The sequence below is a fragment of the Apodemus sylvaticus genome, chromosome 2, assembly GCF_947179515.1.
Source record: "Apodemus sylvaticus chromosome 2, mApoSyl1.1, whole genome shotgun sequence".
NCBI classification, from domain to species: Eukaryota; Metazoa; Chordata; class Mammalia; order Rodentia; family Muridae; genus Apodemus; species Apodemus sylvaticus.
This window is the reverse complement of record NC_067473.1, coordinates 4,568,328-4,592,736: the sequence shown is the minus strand read 5'-3', so window position 1 is coordinate 4,592,736 and position 24,409 is coordinate 4,568,328. Positions and strand designations below refer to the sequence as shown.

General features: G+C 51.5%; 1 protein-coding gene and 1 long non-coding RNA gene across 3 annotated transcripts in view; one reads left to right on the top strand and one right to left on the bottom strand.

The window, feature by feature from the left end:
- The window catches only part of Prkag2 (protein kinase AMP-activated non-catalytic subunit gamma 2), a 235,927-nt gene extending 217,594 nt beyond the window's left edge, over positions 1 to 18,333 (bottom strand). For both annotated transcript variants that reach the window (XM_052172993.1, XM_052172994.1), the window contains exon 1: positions 18,220 to 18,333. In XM_052172993.1, coding sequence (XP_052028953.1) covers positions 18,220 to 18,333 — 114 coding nt within the window. The remainder of the gene's footprint in view (positions 1 to 18,219) is intronic.
- Positions 18,334 to 19,147: 814 nt separating this feature from the next.
- LOC127678201 (uncharacterized) lies at positions 19,148 to 20,623 on the top strand. Its single transcript, XR_007976538.1, has 2 exons — positions 19,148 to 19,246; positions 19,513 to 20,623. It is a non-coding gene; the product is annotated as an uncharacterized LOC127678201 (long non-coding RNA).
- The last annotated feature ends 3,786 nt before the right edge of the window (positions 20,624 to 24,409 follow it).

Sequence of the window (24,409 nt, the reverse complement as noted above, 5' to 3'; positions counted from 1 at the left end):
TGCGGGCGGAGGGAGGGCAGAGGGAGGGCGGAGGCTCACACCAAGCACAGAGAACCTGAGCCTGGGTTTGAATCCGATGGGCAGACTCTAAAGTCCTGCTCTTCTCCCCGCCTCTGTCGCCACAGGTCAGGGGAGAGATGCTCCTTCAAAACTGGGTGCTGGGGGAGAAGGCAGAGGCCAGGCAATGCTAGGGAAAGTCAGGTCAAGTCACTGAGGTGTCTTGTGTGGGGACAGGGTAGGACAGGTGGGATGGATGGGGTGTGTGTTCTTTCGGGTGTGTGTCTTATGCATGTGTGTGGAGATCAGAGGTCAACTTCAAGTATAGCACCTAGCTATCTGCATTGTTTTTAGAGACAGGATCTCCCACTGGGGCCCACAATTCACTGATTAGGCTAGGCTGGCAAGTACTTTACCCACTGAGCCATCTTCCCAACTCCAAGTCACTGAGTTTAATTCTGTCTGATGCCAGGGAGGTTAAGGAAGGTGCTACAGACCAGTTTTCCCCTCTTGGTTTCTGAGGATCGTGTTGGAAACAAAAATCTGTCAATATAGAGGAGAACCTCGGTGAGCAGCCACACCGTGATCAGAGACGCAGGCTCTCTCTCCTCCAGCAGTGTGTTCAATACCTTGCCTTCTCAGGGTCCAAGGAATATCTACTAAAATGGGGGCATTTGTATCCTCACCACTGAGAAAACCCGCATGGAAGGTTTCATTTATAGGCTGAGGGGTGGAAACCAAACAAGCCCAGAGCTGGGGAGACAGAGACTGCCCCTCATGCCAGAAGGATTCCAGGCAGGTTACTGTAATAAAGCCAGGCCTCTTCCAGTAGCAGTCAGGAACACAGCCTTCCAGAACTGAAGCAAGTCTGGTGCTGCCTCGGCGCCCGCTCAGAGCGCGCGTTCTTTGGCTGCCCTTGGGCTTGTCTGGCATACAAGCAGCTTCTGCTTTTGCTAACGACTTCCCCTTCTAGAACCGGCTCGTCCAACCTCCCTGGCTAGGTGGGGTCTCAGTTCATCTGCCACAGCCGCTCCCAAAACAGTGGCTCCCAAAACAGTGCCTCTGCCAGCGGCAGCCACTGGCATGACACCTGGTGTGATGCTGCACACGGGGCGGGGATCTGTCCCACTCATGCTCCTCCTGCCACAGAGAGGTGACTGCCAGGAACATCTCCACATTCCCAGCTCAGCAAAACCTGCTGGCTTCTGGATTCCTCCTCACTGTTTAACCCTTAACCCTTGACGCCCAAGAGAGATCATTCCTGCCTACTGGGCCTGAAGAGCCATGGTAGATGCTTCTAGAAACAAAAGCACAGGATGTTTTCCACATCCATAGATCCCTCTGAATCTCATATCACAAACATCTCCATCTTCTGTCCTCTTCCACAGTGTTCAGACCTTCCACCTACTGCCTCCAAACACAGACCTCCCGACCTGAGTGGGTTAGTAAGGGGGGAGCCAGGCCCTCCTGCTCACCCAGGGGAGGGGCAGCTGCTAAGGTAGCCAGAGCTAAATGAGGAGGGCTCCAAGGACGGCTCTCGGCTCTCTACTCCACTCCAGTCTACTCCCAGATTTCAGAAGGCTGCCTGCTCCGAATCAGGTAGAGAGCACAGGTTTGTCAGTGAGCAGATGGATAAACGGGTGCAGGGCCACAGCCCAGACTGACAGCACTAGCATGTGTGCTGTGGTAGGAATAGGGAATCCCCAGACTGCGACCCTTAGAAGAGCAGGAGACTTGTTTGTTGTCTGGAAGACGACATTCCTAGGGTACGCCTCCAGATTACTAACCACAGCAAGGGATGTTCAGGGCCCTGAGAAGCAACCAGATACCCAGGGGCGCACAGGAACATAGCTACATTAAGAATGCTGCTGTCCTCTTGGACTCCTAGGGAGGAGGGCTGGGAGGACAGGGAGAGAAATGGTTGTAGTTATTGCCCCTTGCCTGGGGCTCTGAGGAACTGTGCAGACCTGGACCTCTCCTTCATCAGAGCAGTAAAAATGGGCAGGGAGAACAACCTAGCTCCATCACTCTTGACAAAACCTTAACAACTTCCCACAAAATGGAGTCCCAAGAGCTCTCTGTGAATCTTAGGACTCTGGATATCTCCTCTCCTCTCCTCTCCTCTCCTCTCCTCTCCTCTCCTCTCCTCTCCTCTCCTCTCCTTCCCTGCTTTTCAGAAGAAGGAAGAAAGGCTCACTGCTGGATGGGTGTAGCAAGAGTCTGCAGAAGGGAAGTGAAATCACAGACTCGGCGAGGAGGAGCCGGCAGGATGACAAGGTTGCCGACTGATGATTTGCACTTTCAAAACTCAGCTGTTTAAAGCGGTTCTAGCAGGTCATATGGTGGGCGAGCCACACACTTGGTTAACCCTGAAAGGTTATCAATGTGCGGTTTAGTCACCGTTGGACATGCCCCACTTTACTCTGCTAGTGCCCACTGTCCTTCACTGCTCAGCAGACGGCCTCCCACCAGGGCCTCTGGGCTCCGACTCTTCTCATCAGACCACACTGCTCTTGCAGTTTCCACAGTAGAACTTAAACCCCTTGCTTCACAGGTGAGGAAGCTGGGACCTCCAGGCTAGGCCTCCGCGCCCAGATCCTGTAGGAGACCCTTGGATGACTAGCCAAGATCCCAAGGACAAACCCTAACCCAATCTTGTTCTGCATGGCCAGCTGTTCCTGTTAGCTCATATCTAACAGAGGGAGGATCTGACCCTTACCTGCTTTAAAACCTTCAAGTATTTAAATTTTGTATTTAGGGTCTGGTTCATACATGCGTGTATGTCTCTTTATATGGTCTCCCTACAAATACATGCATAAACACACATGTATACACATGCACATGTGAATACAAATATTTGTACACATACACATATGACCCACATCATGTTTTAAGGCTTGAGGGAATGAATTATCAAGTCTCTGACTCCATCATGGCTGCATGTGTCTGTCTGCTGAAGGCTCCGTGAGCACCTTCTGGGCAACCCTTCTGCTGGGTCCCAGGCACTTGGAGGCAGACTCTCGATGCCCAGGGACAAGAACTATGTAACATCCCTGCCAAAAAGCCAGGGATGGGAACCTAGCTACCAAGGATCAGGGACTAACATTCAGGGTCTGAGGAGTGCAGGCATCCTGAAGGCCACTTATAGCCAAGGCAGTAACAATTCAGTCCTTCTGGTCCTAAGGTCAGAACTCAGGGTATGGGGCCAGCCTGGAATCAGAATGCGCAGCTCACAGGCCACAGTGGGGCTTCTCACACCACTGCTGAGGGAGAGCTGACTGCAAGGACGGTCTCAAGCCAGGATCATGCCAAGGTCACGGCAAGAGAAAGCATGACAGAGGAAGGAGACAGCCTCACTGCGCAGCCTCATATGACTGTAGGTGCTACTGTTCACAGATGCACGGGGACACTGGACAAGTGTCCCCCACTCACCAACCGGCACGGGCCCATACACCCAGTCAGCACGTGACTCCGCCTCCAGCATGCTTTCACTCCGTCGCAGGAGGCAGACAGGTGCATGCGATTGCACCATAAGGAAAAAGTGGGTGGGCAGGCTAGGGAGAGAAGCCTGTGGGCAGGAGCCAGCATGCCGGGAACAGGCCTGGCACCACGCCCACATCTCCACCATATGTATCCCGTGGAGAGGGCCTGTTTGCTTGCTTAAATAGAAGTTACCCCGTGCCTGTGACAGTTACAACCATCGTCTCCACTACCAAAAGAATGCTACAATAGGGTAAGATGACAATGCCCAAGGGAAGGAAAGCAACAGTGGTGGAAGAAAACAAAACAACAGCACACACACACACACACACATCCTCTGCTCTTGCCAGATTTAGAAGACATTTGACTCTTGGTGTATCTCCAGTAAATGAAGAAAGATTATATTTTATATTTTTTTGAAGCATGGTCTCATGTAGCTCAGGCTGACCTTGAACTCACAATGTAGCTGAGAATAACCTGCATGGGCCCAATCCTCCTGCCTCCACCTCCCACTTGCTGAGCTTACAGGCACACAGCACCGGTGCAATTCATGCAGTTCTGGGGACAGCCCAGGGCTTTGTGCTTGCAGCTGAGTTACAGTGTAAGAAAGATGATTTTCTTTTTGAAGTCCTAATTTGTTCAAGTTTGCATCTGGCTAACCTCTTTGTATTTCATTAGTTCAGAGAGGCTGAGGAACCTATTGAGAGCCACCCAGCTAGTGAGATGGGCAGCAGGAGAGAAGCAGGCCCACAAAGCCTCTATTCCTAATCAACCCAAGGCTTATAGTACCAAGGGATGCAGAGCAGGCGAGCTGAACCACAGCCATCAGGCACAACCTTGCTAGTGGAATTGGGGAAGGTATTTCTGCCTTCTTTATCTCCCCCAAGTAGGATGTGAAGAGAAGCAAGAAGAAATCTCACAGGAGAAAAAAAAAACCAAAAACAGACAAACCAACACAGATTTCAGAGACAACCCACTGGGTTCAAACTTCAGCCTGGCCCTCACCAGCTGTGTCCCTTGGGCAATGACTCATGCCATCTGAGCCTCCGTTTCCACGATTATAGAATTGGGCAACAAGCAAAACCAGGTCAGGCTGTGATTGGCTAAGTGACAGGACACTTGAAAGAGGTTGGCGTGGTGCCAAGTGCCAACCGGTGTCCAGCAAAGACCAGTGGGGAAGTCTCTTTCAAAGGTGACACCCCCCCCTCCAGAGACACAGTCCTGCTGAGCACACCGCGGTGTCCCAGCAGAGCTGGCCCGCCCGGGGTTGGCTGCGGCAGCCACACTAGGCCCTAGAACTGGGTCAGAAGGCAGGTTTTTCCAGCCCGGTGAAATCTGGCTCTTAGGAGACTAGAGGAAGGACAGGGACGGTGGTAGAGAGACGACAGAGAAAGAGGATGAGCACAGCAAAAGGAAGATGGCGGCAAAAGGCACGGCCGCGCTGGAGCCCCAGGTCTTCGCACAGAAGCATGCAGTCTCCCAGGGTTCCGACCAGCAAAACGAGACAGCAAACCGGCACAGGTGCTGGAAAGCAACATTTGGGAGGGAACGTCCCAAGCTCTATACCTATTCCCACACAGCCAAAGATGGATCACTCCCGCAAAACATGCCCACTGAAGATCCAAGTGTTCGTAGGGAGCAGGGGTTCAAATACAGCTAAGCAAGGGGCCTTCCCAGCAGAGAAGGCAGTGAACACACACAGTGTCTCGTGGAAGATGACGACGGGGCAGATCAGAGCTGGAAAATCACTGTTTTTCACTGAGGGACACCCGGGTCCTTCCTTCCTAGCTCCCATCTGCCGGAGTGCTGAGACTTACAGAGCCCCAAGGAAATGAACCAGGCAAGAGCAGAGCTTCGCCTGGCTCCAGGCTGCAGACCCAGCAGCAGCTAGGGCGCTGGGAGGGGGCGGGGTCAAGGACATCCAAAAATCTGCCTATAGAAACTGCTGGAGATAAACACTGCGCTCCCTCCACACATTTTCTCAGGTTGCACGTTGTCGCCTCCAGCACCATCTGTCTGTTCAGCACAGTGGTTCGCCGTGTGGGCTCAGGTGCCAGTCGGCTCCGGCTAAGCTGCCTGGCCCCGCTGCCCCTAACTCGTAGCCTGCTTGCAAATTTCTCCCACCTGCATAATGCAAACAACAGTGGCTCTACGCAAGCCTGCCAAGTGCAGGGATGGCACAGACCACGCAGAGAAGCAGCGGTGGATGCGGTAACCCAGGGGCAGGTGGTCTCTGCAGAATGACCTTGTCTGACCTTGACAATCATGGGAACCAGCTACCACATTGATGGAGCACTAGAAGTCCATACCTATCTCTCACACCCCCATCCAAGAGCCAACCTGGGAGATCTGTTAAGAAATCAGTTGAGGCTTCTCCTGCTTCTGAAAAGTGGAGACTCCTAAAATACTCACGCATGCCTTGGCATCTTCTATCCTATTTTGGTCTCCAGGTACATGAAGATATGTGTTCAGGACTGGGCTGAGAGGGTCTTGGTGAGCATTTAAACAGGCATAGCTCCCACATGCCTCAACTCTGCTTTTCCCACTATCCTCTCTTCTCCTTCCCACTGAGCCTGAACCACACCATGCCCGCTCCTGACATACTTCCAAGCACTGCAATTTGAGTTTTCTAAGGTTGACACGTATGTGACATGAGGTACCGAGGCAGACTGAGGCACACTAAGGCGGTGTCCATGATGAGCTGCACTGTCAGGCGCTAAGACCACACACGGACAGCCATCACCAGATCAGGAGAAAGCTGCAAACCAAGCTACAAACCAGGCTACAGTCACACGGTGGTGAACTCAAGCTTGTACAGTCAGACCTTTCTGCTGTGCCAACAAAGAGCTGTGGGAAGCAGCAGGGTCCTACGCTGTGCCTCTGTCAAGCAGACAGAGCAAGGAGCCAGCCTGAAGCTGAGGGTGGATCCCGGAGCATCTCCATCTTCACATGCAGCTGAAGATGTGCTCAGATGATGGCGGATGAGCCCGCTGGAGGACTGATTTCCCAGGGATGAGGGCTGCTGGGGCGTGGATAACAAGGACTCCAGGCCACACCTGCTGCCCTGGCCCAGGCCTGTTTATTCTCTTGATTCCCAGCAGACACAGTGAGTTACATGCCTTGCTCTCTCTAAGCCTGCCCCCTCTTCACTGCCTTTATGTGACACTCGCCTAATGTGACGAGTGAGTGTCTCCTATACTCATTTAGACAGAAGTCATATTAGGGTGTCAGGTAGGAATTTGAATTCCCAGAACTTTCTCAAGTCAGTGTGCTAGAATGAAGACTGAGATGAGGGCCCTCTCCCAAAACCTTTGTTCTCATAGTCTTCTCCAGCCCATGACTGTCCCCAGGGGGTACCCACAATCTCCCAGTGCATTGAGTCACTCCAGCTTCTGCAACAACACCCCTGGAATGGCTCTCAGGTTCCTAGTGTGTGAGCCCATAGCTCAAGCCCTGGGCCCATCTCAGCATAAATAAGGAGAGCTGATAAATAAATCTGGAAGTGTATTTAGCCAAAGCCTTACAATGGGTAACACCAAGCATGCATCAGTATTGTCCAAAGGACAGTGTCTTCCACCACAAAGTTCTTAGCCTGGGGCCACCTCAGTCGCCCAGCTGTGTTCTTAACTCTCTAGTGAGCACTTCTAGAACTTCCATGTCCTGTCCATCCCCCACAGTCTCACTTTCTACTCCTCAGCCCTGTGGGGATCGTCACTTAGTTTACAAGTAAGGAAACCAACCCCCAAATACCAGGAACCAAAGGGGAAGGCAGGCGGAGGGGGCGAAGGGACAGGGATTCTGAGGGGGCAGTTTTGTCCCTGGCTCCCAAATGTCCGCTCATTCAGTCACATTTATCTTTTGTGGAGGTGGGTGAGCACCACCCCACTTCCCTGCCCTTGCCAAGATTCTGTTCTTAAGGATCTGCTGAGCGACAGCCAAGTCCCTCCTCCCACAACACAGGAACTAGAGGTTCCTGGAGCACACGAGGCAGAAGGGCAGGTGCCTGGCTCTTGCCCCAAGGGCCCCTCCTCAGTTAGGCTAGGTGCCAGATGAGCTTCCAAAGGATGGTCTTGTCACAAAAATGCCCCCAGGTAGAGTAGGGGTGCTGTTTCTCATCAGTTAGCTTGAGCAAAAGACCCAACACAGAGACACAATGAGATTACCAAGATACATCCTCTCATTAAGTCTACAAGATGCAAAGTCACTGAAATTTCTTCTCTCTCCCCCCTCCCTCCCTGTGTGTGTGTGTGTGCCCATGTTCACGTGTATACAGCTGCATGTATGAGTGCATGGAGAGGTCAGGGGTCAAACATGTCTCATCAGTTGTCTTCACCCCTCACTGATCTGCCCCAGGGATCCTGCCCCTGCCTCCCCAGTACAAGCTCCTGTCACCATGTGTAGTTTGTTCTCACAGGATTCAGGGTTAACTCGTCAGGTCTGAGTCTTCACCACAGGCACTTTACCAACCGAGCCGGTTCCCAGACCCTTCTCTTCTCATAGGGGGTTTTCATAAGATTAGTAAACAGTGGATTCACTCACATTTTGAGAAATTAGCTCCTAAAGACAGGTAAACATTTTGATTCTCAAAGACTGACTTGATTTTGTGCATTCCACATTTCAGCAGGCCTGGATATCTCTTTACTGTCACCATGATCACCTGAGGCAGTGGTGTGGGAGGCGCTTCCTCTGGACTGATCTGAGAATCCACACTTGTCATCTCTAAAGGGACTCAGGGTCTAATTAAGGAGATTGGTGGACACATCAAAGAAAAGCAACTAGAATGGGCTGCAGAGATGGCTCAGTGGTTAAGAGCACTGACTGTTCTTCCCATGGTCCTGAGTTCAAAATCCCAGCAACCACATGGTGGCTCACAACCATCCATAAAAAAATCTGATGCCTTGCAGGGTGTCTGAAGACAGCTACCGTGTACTTACATATAATAAATAAATAAATTTTAAAAAGAAAAGAGAAGCAACTAGTCTCACGGAGGCCAAGCTCTGTTCCTCTTCCCAGGGACCATGAATAGAAAGGCTCACCCTTATTTTCTCTATTTGGAGGCAACTCCAAAGGGCATCCCACCTCAGAATGTCGGGGTGGGGGGGGTGGGACATTCGTGGTGATGGCTTCAAAGCCTGCCTGTGCATCTCTCCCCTCCCACCACTGCAGGGCTGAAGCTGAGGTACAGAATCAGGGGTCGAGAAAAACTTTGAGGAAGGGAAGTTATCATCATTTAGCAAGAAACTGAGACAAATGTCCTTCTTGACGTCACAGCAGCAGTGACTCTGGAGCCAGGAAGGCACAGGCAGCAGAGCCTCAGGACTCTGCCTTGGATCTTCCTGAGTACCAGTACTGGCATGACCACAAAAGACAGAGGACAACCCAAAATGTCTCAGGCCAGCCTGCAGCCTGAGCTGTCACCATGATCTCTCTGTACCAATTGCTGCTCTGAACTAGCACAAGACAGAACTGTTTGACTGTCGCTGTTTGAGGCTGTTTGCTGTCCTCTAATCAAGACGCAGAGGAGGTATGTGGGCGAGGCAGTGGACCTCACCTGTAGACTTGAGAACTTCTCAACTCGGTTGTAACAGAAGAGCTGAGCCTGAGCCCCTGGCTTACCTCAGCAAGCCACGGGCCATGGCGGGTCACAGGCTGACTGATCCGGAGAGAAGTTTCTGTTCTCCCTGGACTCCCAGGAAGTACCACAGCTCTCTAAGCCACTTCCTCTCCTCAGCAATCCAACGGAAGGCCACCTGGCCAAGTTCTTCTCTTAGACTGTTGGGTACCACTGTTCACTGCTTCTCTCTTGCATAGCAAAGGATATTTTCTTACTTGTGCCCCAAGGTCACTTAAGAAATCTCAAACTACATTTAACAAGCAAGAATGGTGTGGAGACAAATAACCTCTCTATTCTCCTGGTCCTGGCTTCAATCCTGGGCCAAAATAGCACCTTGGATATTCATCCATTCTTGTTGATAGAAACAGGATGCGGTCAAATGCCCACCTGTCGGGGAACCAGCTCCCTTCACGCCTCTCCTCAGACCACCCTGGATCCAGTGAAGGCACGGGAAGCTGGAGAACCAATCTGAATGTTCTTACTTCTTAGATTCTGTGGTACCAAGAGAGCATGGACAGCCACAGCACGGAGAACATACAAACACAAGGATGGCTGGACCCATCCTCGGTGTCTCACTGGGTACATGCCCGTGTGACCAGTGGGCCATCTATCCTTGCCTGGTGAGCAATGTGGACAACTGAGGTAGACGTATCGTGTTCCTCGCACCTAGCCAGCTCCCTGTCCTCTACTCCTGCCCAGACCTGGTCCCTGCTGGTGCAAACAGGTCGTGACCCCTGGAGACTAGCCTGGTAATCAAGGCAGATACCTGGAGAGTATCTGGAGATTCCTGGAGTATCTGGCAGAGTCCTGGAATCTTCTATCCAAGGACTTAGCATCTGACACTGAGTTGGCAAGCTGGCAGTCTGGGCAGCTGATCTCTTATCTTCCACAGTTGGTGGTCTTGCTCCCATTCCCTGTGCTGTGTGGACACCTTTCTCTGTTTTCTTTCAACAGCTCTCCTCAAATAACACTTAGAAAAAAGTGTTACAATTGCCAGTGTCCACTGAGGGCTGACCAACTAGCCCCAGACTGACTGGAGAGAAGTGGAAACCCTCTGTCTTTGCCTCGCCCTCCGCCCACACTACATTTAGGTAACTTTACAAGCAGCTTGTAGCCTGGAAAACCTTTCTGAAAAATGAACGGGCGCTGAGGTGATGTTTCTTGGCAGTTGTTTCTCTCCCATTTCCCAAATCCCCCCTCTGGTCCACACAGCGCCCTACCAGGGATGTTCAGTTGGCACATTTGCTTTGCGGCCACTCTGGACACTTGGGAAGCCTATCGGAGAGCCTCGCCCTCCCAGAGCCGGACTCTCGGCTTCCCTCACATTTGGGCCCAGCTCCTTTAACCTAAAAATATGAAGCGCAAACTCAACCACCCAGGAGACACCCAGTCTGCCAGTTTCTTCCTTAGTCACCCTCCAATGTCGAGAGTCAGCATGTGTTGGGAGAAGGCACACCAGCTGATAAAGAAGTGCTGAGCATGGAGGTTAGATCCGGCCTTCCCTGCTTGGTTAATCAGCTGTGACCTCATCCAGAGATCAGTGGAGGAGCCACGTGAAGGGGGAGGCATGTCCCTTGGGCTAACCACAGGGAACTCTCCGAGGACTCCCACCTGTGGTGTGCCTAAGTAGTCAGAGCAGAGGAAATGGTTAAACTTTAGCCGGCTGTGCACGCCCCACAAGCGGGGAAGCACCCCCAGTTACCCTGCTTGCCCATTCAAATTGTACTCATCTCTTCCTCTACTTTGAAAATAACTAAATCTCCCTCCTTTACTTCCTGTTGACAGGAAGCCTTCTCTGCCAACTCATGGCTTGCCACAGACCAATGGGGCAGCATCTGGGCCACAGGCTCTTGCCAGGGCCCTGGTGTTTTGGTGTTCTCTAGCTGGGCAGTGAAGTTGTTGACGAATGTTCAACAGAGACCGATTTGCTCTCGGTAGCCCCAGGTTCCTCTTGCTTTTCTGACAGGCAGAATGCCATTCTCACTGTGGGAAGTTTGCCTAGTGGTCCTGAGGCACGGAAGTCTTAGGGAAGGGTGGTCTTAGAGTGGCTTCCTCTTGTGCCAGGAGGGCAAAGAGGAGCGATGCCACAGGGTGAGAACTGAACGTTTGGAAAGAGAGGAATGTCCTGCTAGACACGTAGATGAAGGGCTACACACTGGCCGCCAGGTAGGGTGGCTGCAGATCTCTTCATGTCTGTGCTCTGGATCCTGTGCCAGGTGGGTGACGCAGAAATGGCAACTCGGTGACCTACACCATCCACAGCCCGAGAAGCAAAAAGGTGCAGTTAGTCCCAGCCCATAGAACCTGTGTGTGTGACCTTGGTTGAAATAGGAGCTGAACTAGATGTCATTAGGGTAGACCCTAATCCTTTATGGCTAACATTCTTTTAGGAGGAAGACATGCTGGCACAGCCACCCTGAGAGGGGAAAGGCCACACGAGACAGGCAATGTTGGAGCGATACTGCCACAAGCCAAGAGATGTGAGGCAGTGCAAGCAAGGGGGCGTCCTCCTCTGGATACCGCGCAGAGAATTCGGTCTGCTAACACCTTGACCCTGGACTTTTGGCCTCTAGATACAAAAAAGGTAGGTTCTTGTGGCCACACGCCACCTGGCTTGTGGGGCTGTGTTACAACAGACCCAGGAACCCAATGCAATGGGGTCCCAGGCCTGAGAGGCATTGTACAAATGCTGCCTTCTCTGTTCCAATAGACACACGTGTGAGTGGGCGTGAGGGGGTGGGGGACCCTAGCCTGTCCAGAAGAGGCCCTTCTCTCTGCTGCTCCTCTGAACTAACCCGTCCACCATGGGACTCCTATTATGTGGGACTGGCAAGGCCTGGGGACGTCACTGCACACGATGTCCACGGCCCCTAACCCCCTACCACGGTAACCATAGGCACCTGCTAGCCAGTACATCAGCCACTGCTTTCTGCTTTCAAATATGGCAAACTGGAGACAAAGGAGCAGGCTTTGATACTCCTTTTCTCTCTCTCTTTCTCCCTCTCCCTCTCTCTCTCTTTCTGTTCTCTCCATCTGCTGGAAAGTTCTCTCAGTCTGGGTTGATCTCTGGGGTCAGTCTGTAACTCAGCTGCAGTGGGGGTCACAACAGCTCATGTGCCCAGCTGACCTCACAATGGCCAGATATGGAGGACAATGTGGCCGTGTGTCTACCCGGCAGTTCAGGTGGCCTCAAATCCAGTGGTTTCTCCAGTCTGTTGGTCCTAAGAGGACTCAGGACATGGAGCTATAGACTGCTTGCAGTCAGGAAGGCCACAGGTCACAGTGGGAGGAACTTGAGTACAATTAATAAACCAATAACTAAATCTCTAGATCTAACTAATGTCTAATACATGTTATAATTCTACTATATACTGTTTAAATTATGTAAATTTTAGTGTATATATATATACACTTTGTCATATGTATTTATGTATTATATAATATATAACACATGTATATATGTTAATATGTGTATACACACTTGGACATATATGTGTGTGTGTATGTGTGTGTGTACACGCATGTGTGTGTTCATGTGTGCATGTATTACAAACAAGGTAGGACTACAGTCTCCACCTGGCTCCAGGGCACCAACTGTATGCGCGGTGCCCAGCTGACGTCCAGAGGGCACGCTGTGCCCACACTGAAGCAGCCCAGTCACTGGCCAGACCTTTCTCTCACGTGCGGACTCTTGAGACACAGCACTCAAGCCTTGTTAATGAACCTGGAGCCACCAGGGTCCTGGGCCTGCACTGAGCTGTTGTAGCTTCTGATGTCTGGGTCCTGTAAGAGTTTATGTTCACAAACACCCCAAGACGCCAAGCCAATACGGCATGGCCCAAACCAAGAGGCTGAGCCACACTGGGCTTCTCCAGCTGCTGGTCAATCTTGGCAGCCAGAAACATCCGGTCACTGTTACACAATCAGTAGTGAAGGGTAGTTCTTCTCAAAGATGGGTGGAACAATGTGATTTATGAAAGACGGGGTGTATGGGTAAAGATAGATGGGCAGATGACTGATGGATGGGGACCACACACACACACACACACACACACGTATATGTATATACACATACACATACATATACACATATATATACACATACTGATGGATGGGGACCACACACACACACACACACACACACACACACACACACACACACACGCGCGCGCGCGTATATGTATATACACATACATATACACATATATATACACATACTGATGGATGGGGACCACACACACACACACACACATACACACACACACACACACACGTATATGTATATACACACACATATACACATACACATATATATGATGCATGGATACTTAAATATTATTTGCACAGGTTAGAAAGTTAGATGACAGAAAAGTGGATATATGGATAGGTAGATGGTAAATAAATGGACAATTGTTACATGGATATTTGAATAGATTAGATAGATGGCCTTAGAGTTTTTATTGCTATGATGATACACCATGACCAAAAGCAAGCAGGGGAGGAAAGGGTTTATTTGGCCTCCACTTCCATACCTCTGTTTATCACAGAAGGAAGTTAAGACAGGAACTTAGACAGGGATGGACAGGAGCCGACGCAGAAGCCATGGAGGGGTGCTGCTTACTGGCTTGTGGTTTGTTCAACCTGTTTTCTCATAGAAGCCAGAGCCACAAAGAGCTGGGTTCTCCCCCACTGACCACTAATTAAGAAAATGCTTTACAGTTGGACCATATGGAAGCATTTTCTCAATAGAGGCTCCCTCCTCCATGAAGACTCTAGCTTGTGTCAAGCTGACATAAAACCAGCCAGTACAGTGGTGGATGGTCAATAGACAGAAGGAAGGATTGATGGACAGAAGAAACAGATAACAGGTAGAACCAATGACATGAGAACAGAAGAAATGAAAGCAAGACACCAACTCCCTTTAAACTCAGGAGGCATAAAAATCCCGTGAAGAACTCAATAAATAACAAAATTTATTTATGGGTCTTGTCTCAGAAATTCCAGATCAGCAGGTTTAGGACTTGATTTTTATTTACTTATTATTATTGTTGTTATTTATTATTATTATTATTATTATTATTATTATTATTTTGGTTTTTCGAGACAGGGTTTCTCTGTGTAGCCCTGGCTGTCCTGGAACTCAACTCTGTAGACCAGGCTGGCCTTGAACTCAGAAATCCACCTGCCTCTGCCTCCCAAGTGCTGGGATTAAGGGCGTGCGCCACCACTGCCTAGCTAGGTATTTTAAAGCATATTAGACATTACAGCTATTATACTGAAAGTATAGCTAGACAGTATAGTTATTAAGCTGAACCTGGTTCAAGAGCCCCACCTAGCCACCAAAGAGCATGTCCAAATGTTCAAACCAGGCTCAGCAAGGTCGAAGCTGAATGTCTCCCCCAGACTCCAGCTCAGGGTGCTTCGGTGGCGAGAGGGACAGAGCATGCTGTCATTTGATCCTCCAGGCCCAGGCAGGCTCAGAGGACAATTCCTATTCCCATGCTCTGCAGAGTGTGGCCACAGGCTCATCACCAGCACAGCAGGCCCTGAGACCTCAGGCTGGGTGAGACTCCCCTGCTAGACACACACAGCAGGTTGCAGGCAGTGTCTTCAGCCCAGTTGTGCCACCACAACCTTGTGACTGGCCAACTGCCTTGGGCTCTATTTTTAGTCTATCTCCAGTGACACTGAAGAATTTCATGAGCTCCTCTCCCAAGAGGACATGTGCGTTGTCACCAGTGCCTACTAGGTCAAGAACCCAACCTCCCCGGCAGCTCTGGTGTCACACAGGATCCTCCCCTAGTTCTTCTGGCTCTCCTAGGGCATCCCCTAGGCACTTTCCCTCACTGAGGGGCCCTCGGGCTCTGAGCCTTGGAAGCCTACCAACGTGCCTCACCTGGCTGGTAGGGCTGGCTACTTCTCATGAGTTTGTGTTCCTCGTATTTTAATAGCTTCTCAGTTTAAACCCCGGAAGAAGGCTCCAAGACAAGAACTTAGGTCCTGGTGAAGAGTTTGTTGTTAAACAGCTTTAGTAAAGGAGTAAGGAAGAAGTTTCTTGAAGCCAGACAGGCCATGAGGATATGCTAGCAAGTGAAGCAACAGTCCCTTGCTGGGTTCTCCTGTAATGTTTCTGTGCAGATGCATCAGAACTGTCTCTCCAATGACACCCTACTTGGTGGAAGTCCGTCCTTTCTGCACTGTGGTGGTTCAGATGAGAGACAGTTCTGATGCATGGGCTCAAATATCTAAATACCGAAAATCCCCCAGTTAGTGAAACTACTCAGGAAAGATTGGGAGGTGACTTTACGGAGAAAGATGCATCACTGGGGATGGGCTTTGAGGTTTCCAAAGCCCGTGCCATTCCCAGTTAGTGCCCATCCCCCACTCCAGCCCTTGCCTCATGCATGTGGATCAGATACAAGGTCTCAGCTATGGTTTCAGAGCCGAGGTAACCACACGGGGTCTATCTCAGTACTTGGAGGGGCCCCCACATTCAGCTGAACCAGCTGCCAAAGCTGGGCGGAATCTCTCAGAGGGAGAAAGACACAAGGCCAAAGCTCCCCACAGGGTTACAGAAGACTTGGGTCAGGTTTGCACAGAAGGGACAGACCTTTGCTGCAGCCCCTCCGCCTCCGAGAGCAATCCCTGAGTCTCCGTTGGCCTGGAATTAACTAAGGAGAACTTAGAGAATTCTCTCTGCCTCTGACTCCAGGGTACCAGATACCCCTGTGCCTGTCCAGGGCCTGGCCTTCAAGCCAGGGATGTCTGAGGAAACAAAGGATACCCAGTGAAATAGGGATCTGCATAGCAACAGACCAGTTTTAGTGTGAGTGTATTCCAACAGAGCATGGGACATACTTAAGAAAGAAAACTGTATGTTGTTTGAAATCCAATTCCTTCCAAGTCCTGCTGATCTGGTCTGAGAGCATTCCCTTCCCTCCAAGAGACACTGCTTCTACTGGACCCAGAAGCGCCATCTCCCTCTGCATCTGAAGTGGCTCTGCCGTGGTTATCACTCTGGTCTCTGCGTGCATGCAGCTGTGGTGGAGCTGACCTGTCATCTAATGTCCTGGGCTCGGCTGTTAAGCACTGAACCTTAAGTGCCCATTTCCACAGCCTCTCCTGGCACAGTAATCACTAGGTGACCATTAGTGGGTAGATGATAGGAGCCTCTGGGGCACACCAGCAAACACATGCACAAGAGAGAGCAAGAACACAGGCACAGGTCACACGGTGAACAGCTGGGTGACAGTGCGGTGAAAACTGCTTTCAGTAAAGGTCAGGTCACACCAACAACATGCTTGAGTGTCCCAGCTCAGAGGCTGGTTTTCAGCATGGACAGAGTGGCCTGTCAGTCCCCTGGCGGCTGCTGGACTTTGCTCTATACTGCCTCCCACAGTACCCCTCGAAGGCAGGCACACGGGTGGGAGTCAGCTGCTCCACTGGGCCTCCGTTCGCTGGGCACTATTTTCTCCCCGCCCCCATCTTGTCTCCTCACCCTACTGCCATCTGTTTGTTTGTTTATATTGAGACCTCTTTGTTATCCAGCCCAGACTAGTCTTAACTTTACAGCAATCACCATGCCACGACCTCCTAAGTGCTGAGATCTCTTCCTTGCACTCTGACACAAATGTGGTAACATATGAGTGCACGGCATTTTACACTGTAAGGAGCTTCTCCGTCTACTATTTTATTTCAACCTCCCCACAAGGTGGACAAATCGGCACCCTTCTTTGAGACAAACCGGTACAAGCACAGTGGTTAAAGAGTCAGCTCAAAAGGTCACTGTTAAACAGATCTTATCAGCAATGTCTAACTTTCTATTTAAATAGTTTTAGAATATCTTACATAGGCAATGTAGTAAGTATTTTCTCAAATAAAATCTGTATCCCTCTATGTTTAGGTCACCGTGGGACTCATGGCTTGCTTGTCCAGATGCCCAACTTTAAATTGCTCCAAAGCACCCTCATTAGCTGTGTGGGGCCCCAGGTCCAAGACTCCACTCAGTACCACATTCCTGAACTGGAATTAAAAGAAGATAGCCCACCTCACCCCACCCCACCCCGCCCCACCCCACCCCTCAGCTAAAAGGAAAGGCTTGGGGCAGGCAATAGGAAAGCCCACTACTCCTTCTTCAGGGAAGTGCTGGCAAGCCAGCTCTGCCCACGCTGTGACAGACAGCAAGTGTTCAGTGTAGATGCCATTAGGTGTCACTGGCAGGAGGTGGGGCTCCCTGAGCTGTCCCAGGTCACACTGCTTAGCGTGTGCATTTGTAAAAACCTTTGCTTGCTTGGTCACCGCCTGGATGTAGCCAAGTGGGGTTTCCCTTTGGGTAAAGCTAAAGGCTGGGGTACACCTCCTGTGACTTGTCTACAGAGAGGAGGAAAAGTGCCCTTGGGCGACCCACTAGGAAGCCCTGCACCGAGCTAGCTCTGCCTGCCGCTTCCTCTGGCTGCTTAAATCAATGTCACCAAAGTCCAACGAAGGTGGCAGGGTGATCTGGGCTGAAGTTAGCAGTAGCCCTGTATAATCCGATGAGGACACCTCAAACCCCCCAAATTCCATAAGGCCCAAAATGTTCCTGGAACTAAACCAAGGGAATCAATGCAAAGAGCCCCAGCCTCGACTCACATGCATCCTGAGGAAACTGCTGTGGACTGAGAGCCATTTGGGGGATGCGGCCTCACGGTGGCCCCCACGATATTCCCACCCACCACTCCTTTCCTCAGTCCTCGGCAGCAGCGCAAAGCTCCTCCACTCACACTTTCCCGCACTTCACAAGGTCCTTTTTCAACAAAACAACACAACTCACCACCCCCCCTCCTCAGTACCCGCACCGGCCGAATCCGAGGCTACGCCCAGTCCGCCACCAGGCTTTGCGCACCCGGGGGCGCGCTTGTCCTCCTCGTCTCCCAGCAGACACCCCTGCCTCCGTCCCAGGCAATCCCATAGCTCCACTAGAGTAAGAAGCAAGATCCAATCTCGGGCTCTGCGGCCCAGCTTGGGCCCTGCCCCTCCCCCTCCCCAGCCTCCCGAAGGGACAGGAGGGACAGGACGGCGCGCGCGGGGTGTCCCGTGTTAACCGCCTAGGCGCCGCCGGAGTCTGGAGCTCCAGGAACGGGACTCACCGGAATGTGCACTCGCAGTGACCGCCTCTTCAGGCTGGGGTTCTTTTTGCCACTGCTCCCGCCAGGGCTGGAAACCTCTTTCTTCTTCTTGGTGTCCATGGCTGCGCTTCCCATAACTTTAGCTACAAGTTAATTCCGGTGCCTTGTCCCCGGGGTTCGGTCCCCTCGCTGCCTCCCAGGGCTGCTGCCGTTACGCTAGAGCCACGCGCTTTTTATGACTGTCCTCCCACCCTGAAAACACCTCGTGGGGACTTCCGCGGGGAGGGCGGGTGGCGCAGGTAACACGCGGGGCTCCACCCGAGGGGCTGGCGGTCCGCGGAATGCCGGGTTGGAGCGTCCTCTTTCTCCTACGGAATCCTCGGGTGCAGAGTCTCGGCCCGTGCTGCTTGTGGTTACGCGTGGCAGAAGTCTCGTGCTGGGTGATAAAGTTTTCCTCCTTCTGCAAAGCGAAGCAACATTTTCCACCTCTCGGCTCCTCCCACCGATTCCCAGAGGTAATCGGCCAGGCAGGTGCAATTAACAACAGCAATTAGGAAAACAGCTTTCCCGTGTCTGTGCCTGGATGGAAACGGTGACCAGAGACACTTAGTAGAGAAATGCATAACCCTGGGCCGCACAAAAAAGCGGCAGGGAGCCTGGGACCCGGAGGGCCTCCTCTTTGGGCGAGAGGGAGGGCAGAGGGGGAAGAGGAGGTGCAAAGGCGAAAACTCGTCGCAATTGGGCTGGCGCGTGGCCGCAGGAATAAACTGTGGCGGCGGCTGGCTGGGTTCTGCGGGCCGAAGGGCGCGCCCCAGCCCCTAGGGGAGAAGAGGGCAGGGCGCCCGCCCCGGGCGGCCTCTGAGCTGCGTTCCCCGGTACCCGGGGGACTGTGGGGGCCGGGCCTGGCACCAACGCAGGCTCCGGGAGCGCTGGGCGGTGGCAGGCGGCGCGCGCGTTGAACAGGAAGTGCGCGGCGTGCGGCGCCACTGTCCCACTCCACGCCGCCCACGCTGCCCCCGGGTGGTCGCCGTGCGCTCTCGGTCTCAAGGTAAGCCGGCTCCGGACTCGCCTGGAGCTGATTCTGATCCATCTGGTTTTGCAGCGTCTCTGTTAAGGTCCAACCCCCGGAAACACACACCCGCAGCCCGACCACGCCACGACTGAAGCCCCGGGTCTAAGTGGCTCGGGTGACCCGCACTCGCTTCCCGCAACGCCGCCGCCCTGCGCTGTGGAGCACCCCCCCCCCCATTCCTGTCCGGAGCGGCCTGTGGCGTAGTGAGTGCAGGCTTTTCTCCACAATTTGGTTCTTTTCAGATTCGTCAAAGATTGCGCAACAAACCTTGATCTTCAGCAAAGGCGCTCTCATCTCAGTAAATGCTGAAGTCCTAAGACCACAGGAGGAAATGGGTGCATCGGAGCCTGAAACCAGGGCGAACATGCCACGTGCTTCCCCCGATCTTCAGAGACACTGGCTGCTGGTCTGGTACTGCGGGCTGCTCAGGGCTCTGGTGTTCCTCGCAGCAGCACGACCTTGGCTTCTGGTCTGAGTGGGGGCGGGGGGGGGGGTGCCTCCTCTCCTGCTCAGAATTGAAGACCAGATGACCCCAAAGATTACCCCATCAGCCCACCTGCTCCCTGTCAACACTAATATACGGACACTACCTGTAGAATAAACATGTTAGGGGTCCCTTTGACGAAGACATGATGGTCAAGGGGGTAAGGAGGTGGCCCTGCCCCTCTTCCTGCTCCCCCACCGTAGAGGATGTGGTTACCACTTTACAACCATGATTTAGGGAAGGACCTGTTTGTGCCATGAGAGACAACCTGGGTTCAGCTGTCTCCTGGGTTTCCACGTTACCAGCCTAGTTCCTGCAAATTAGGTAAAACCCTACAGCTGGGGTGGGGTGGGGGTTCCTTGGTTCATCAGGTAGGTTCGTATACATCCTGCTACCACACTTTCAAACCGAGAATGAAGTACACCTCCTCCCCAGAGCCCCCGGCCAGTGTCCCTAAGCAGCTCCTGAAGGGTCTTCTGAAGGATCCACTCAAGCAGTTGTCCTACCCGGCCTCAACACCCTCCTCCCCAACCTGGCTCCTCACTAAAGGACTCCCGGGACCCCAAAAGACATCATTCTACTGAGGGTTCAGATTGCTTCTTAGAAGCAGAAGTGAGGCCGGGCAGTGGTGGCGCACACCTGTAATCCCAGCACTCTGGGAGGCAGAGGCAGGCAGATTTCTGAGTTCAAGGCCAGCCTGGTCTACAAAGTGAGTTCCAGGACAGCCAGGGCTACACAGAGAAATCCTGTATAGAAAAAAACAAAAAAGAAGCAGAAGTGGGAGGTTTGGAGGGACACAATATCAGTGGCTAAGAAGGCCACCCTCAGCCACTAAAATAATAATAAAACAATCACTCTAGGACTGTCAAGTGTTCTCTCGCTATAGCTTGAAATGTTCATCTCTTCATGATGGTGTGCCAGGATGCATAAATGATACCCACATGATGAGAAAGAAGTGGCTTTGAAAGAAGCAGCCATCAGAAGAGACCAGGCAGACAGGGGAAAGTACATGCTCCTTCTGTCACCACCTTCCCGTGTGTGTGTGTGTGTGTGTGTGTGTGTGTGAGAGAGAGAGAGAGAGAGAGAGAGAGAGAGAGAGAGAGAGAGAGATAGATCACGGCCAACATGCACAGAACTGTGGTGGACTTCATGTTAATGATCTAATGTCCATCAGAGTCTCCTGAAAGAACTGTTTCAGGCCTTTGAGGACCGCAGCGGCTGAAGCCAGGCTGCCGGCTCCTGTTTGTGCTCATTTAACATTTGTTGGTTGCCATTGCTGTGTCCTTTGGGACAACAGAAAAGGGTGGCCTGTTCTATTTTAAAACCTTTATACATACACAAAACAAAAACCACCTTTCCACCAGATTACAAAACTCTAGGAGATGTTTCTTAGGGTGACCTTGAGCACACGGCTTAACACCTCCGCTGCTGCCATGTTGTCCTGGCCTGTGGCACAGTTGGTGAGGACAGCTGCCTGCGAGTTTAGAACACGGTCATTTGACTTTGTGCAAAAGGCAGCCCTTGGAAAACTGAAGTAACTCGGGGCTTTTGCAAATGCTGTGCGAGCTTACTGCTCGCCCTCTAAGGTATCGTACCTAATGTCAGCCAAGACAAAGATGTTCCTCTCTTCCCTTTAAGCATGGGAGCTGGTGGTGTAGTCTTACTGTGGCTTCTGCTCTCAGAATCAAAGGGAGGTGGTGAGGCTCTGTGGACATGAAGGAAGGGCCCAGGAGGAGCAGAAACTCTGCCTTGGAGTGGCCTATCTCTCGAATGCTCCTCTGAGCCTGCTTTATTTTCCAGGGAACCTGTGCCAGCCACCTCCACTTCACACCAAACTTCCCTTCATCATAAAGTCATTTAGCCACAGGGGGTCCCAACAGTGAAATCCAGGAGACGCAAATTAAGGTGAAGATGAGTTCTGCAGCCATGCCCCGTCTCCTCTTCAGAGGGCAGCCGGGATGCAGACAGCGCAGTGTCGAAGTCCACACTCAGCATTTCTCCAGTGACAGAGTCAGCATGCAGGGCTCATGTGGCCTGAAATGTGTCTGTCTGCTAAATGGAAACAGAGATTAGCCTAGCAATTATACCCCAATGAAGGGCATCCGTCATGTTACCAACGCTAGCTGGGAATAAAGACTCAATTCCCCAGCAGCTACCTTTCAGGGTTTCTGCTCAGGACCTGAGATGTTTTGTTTTAGGTTTGTTTGGTTTTTTTATCTGTTCTTTCTTGGGGGAGGGGTGCATGTCACAGCTCGAGTGTACAGAGCAGATGATAACTTTATGGAATCAGTTCCCTCCTTCCAGCTTGGCATGGGTTCCCGAGAGGCTGGACTCATGTTGCCAGTCAGCGTGGCACTGTGTGCCTTTATCCTGAGCCATCTTGCTGGCCCATTCCAGTGTTCCACCCTCGCCTCCCGTTGGTCAGGAAGGCTTGTACTCGGGAAGTAAATGTGTGTCCATCCTCTGTTAGGCCGTGAGCTCTGAATATGCAGAGAGAAGGACCCTGAGAAGTCGTGACTCTCACTGTTCCCTGGATATGGCTTGTGACTGACTTCTGACCTCTCATTCACCTGCCTGTGGTACGTGGTGAAATAATACATGTTAATCGTGACAATTTCCTGGGCAAATAAAGTTGCCTTGGTAATTAACCCAGGTGGGGTGAAGTTCCTTATAGGCCTTACAAATCTTAAATAATATGTCAGCAGTTCTTGCTTGAAGCCAGCATCCAGGCATGGGCTTTAGAACACCAGTGAAGTCTTTTCAATGAGACTCCAGGGCAAGAAATGAGTTTACATGCTGTCACTGTCCTTGGTGTGCGAGGCGTGAGGACAGTGGAGTGACTGCACAGGACTCAGAACCCGTGACCTCCAAGCCTCAGGGAAAGGGCACACCGTCTCTGCTCCTCCAAGAAGGGCTGGACCGAACCCTGAGTCCAGCCCGTGCCCAAGCCTGCCAGAGCCCATGCCTGCCCTTGTTCCTTAGTACTTTATACCACAATCAATCAGCATCCGTTTTCCAGGCAGACGGATCCCATAGGGATACTCAGTCCAAGGACTCTTGGGGTACAGGGCACCGCAAGGACTTGGTGGGTGTTGACAACTCTCCTTATGCCATGTGGGTCAAAAGCTGTTTTATGAAATGCTCCTAAATAGAACTCTGGCGAGTCTTAGGAGGTCTTGGGAGAGACTGAAGAAGAACTTTCCAAGCACTGGACTTGGATGAGGTTCCAGTATCAGCCACACCCCAAGGCCACGGACCTTTCCACCAAAGGCCCGGTTGTTTTCTAGCCTGGTTTATCACAGCCTTTTACCTTCTAGGTTAAAAAAGAAAAAGAAAAAAGCATTTCTTCTAGGCTCTGCCCCACAGTTACCTGGCAACAGCCAGGTATGCCTGACTCACTATAAAAGGGGCTGCTTGGCCCCTCCTCCCTCTCTTGCCCTCTTCCCCCCTTCCCCCTCTGTCTCTTCTATCCCTATTCCCTCCCCCTCTCTCCATGTGTTCATGGCCAGCCTCTACTTCCCCCCTCTTTCCTCCTTCCCTTTCTCTCCCTCCCTCCTCTCTCTCTCTCTCTGCTCCCTCTCTTCTCCCCTTCTCTCCCCTCCCCTCAGCATGGCCTAAATAAACTCTATTCCATATTATTCAGTGGTACAGCTGGTACTTAGGGGGACAGGATACCTCAGCATGGCCTGCACACACACACACACACACACACACACACACACACACAACCCTACTGTGCTTCTATCAAATATATCCCTTCTTTCTTTCTTTCTTTCTTTCTTTTTTTTTTTTTTAATAAAACACAACAATAACAGTAAAACTCTAGTCTGGCTCACTTGTAGGCAAGGGCATTTTCCTCTCACTGTGGGACTTGTTCATCCGTGGCTCAAGGGCTTCCCGGGATTTTAGGTGGGTGGGTAAAGATGCTCTGGCTGGGGGAGGTGTGCGTGTGCGTGTCTACAGGGTTCACTGCCAACACAGTGCATGCAAAGGGACAGTGGCCTCATCGTGGGCAGCCCTGAGCCCAGAAAGCTTCACGGTGACTTTACTGGAAGTCACATAACTAAATATGTTGGGAGAAGCTGAAAAAAAAAAAAAAACCCTACTGACAACAGTAAAAATGTTTCTGGAATTGTAATGAGCAAAACCGAATTCAAAACTCAAATGCAGAATGAACTGGAACTGTTGCTGGTGGTTCTCGCCTGTGCCACACCCAACTACCTCACTCTCTGTCTGGTTCACGGCCTCACCATGTGAGCACCATGTGAGCCAGCTACGCAGGCCACCTGCGCTGTGTGAGACATCTCGGCACAAATTCAGGACTGTGGAACCTACAGCGACTTTACTGTGCATAGTTCATTCCCTATACTTATAGAACCTGGTTTAACTGCAGAAAACAAGGACTTTGAGTATTTTCTTACCGCCAGTCTTCAGTATGCAGCACACTAGTATGCATTTGGGCTGTTCTGTGTGGAAGTGTTTGCTCTTCAATGTCTGTTTGAGACGCAGACTTGAGGTTTATAAAAATTCACTAACTGAGTTTTGGCTTGGGAGGAGGACAGAATTTCTAACAATTTCTCTAAACATATTCTCCAAACATATTTTATACTAAATATTTATGTACACGAAGCAATGTTCTCAGCATTGATTATACA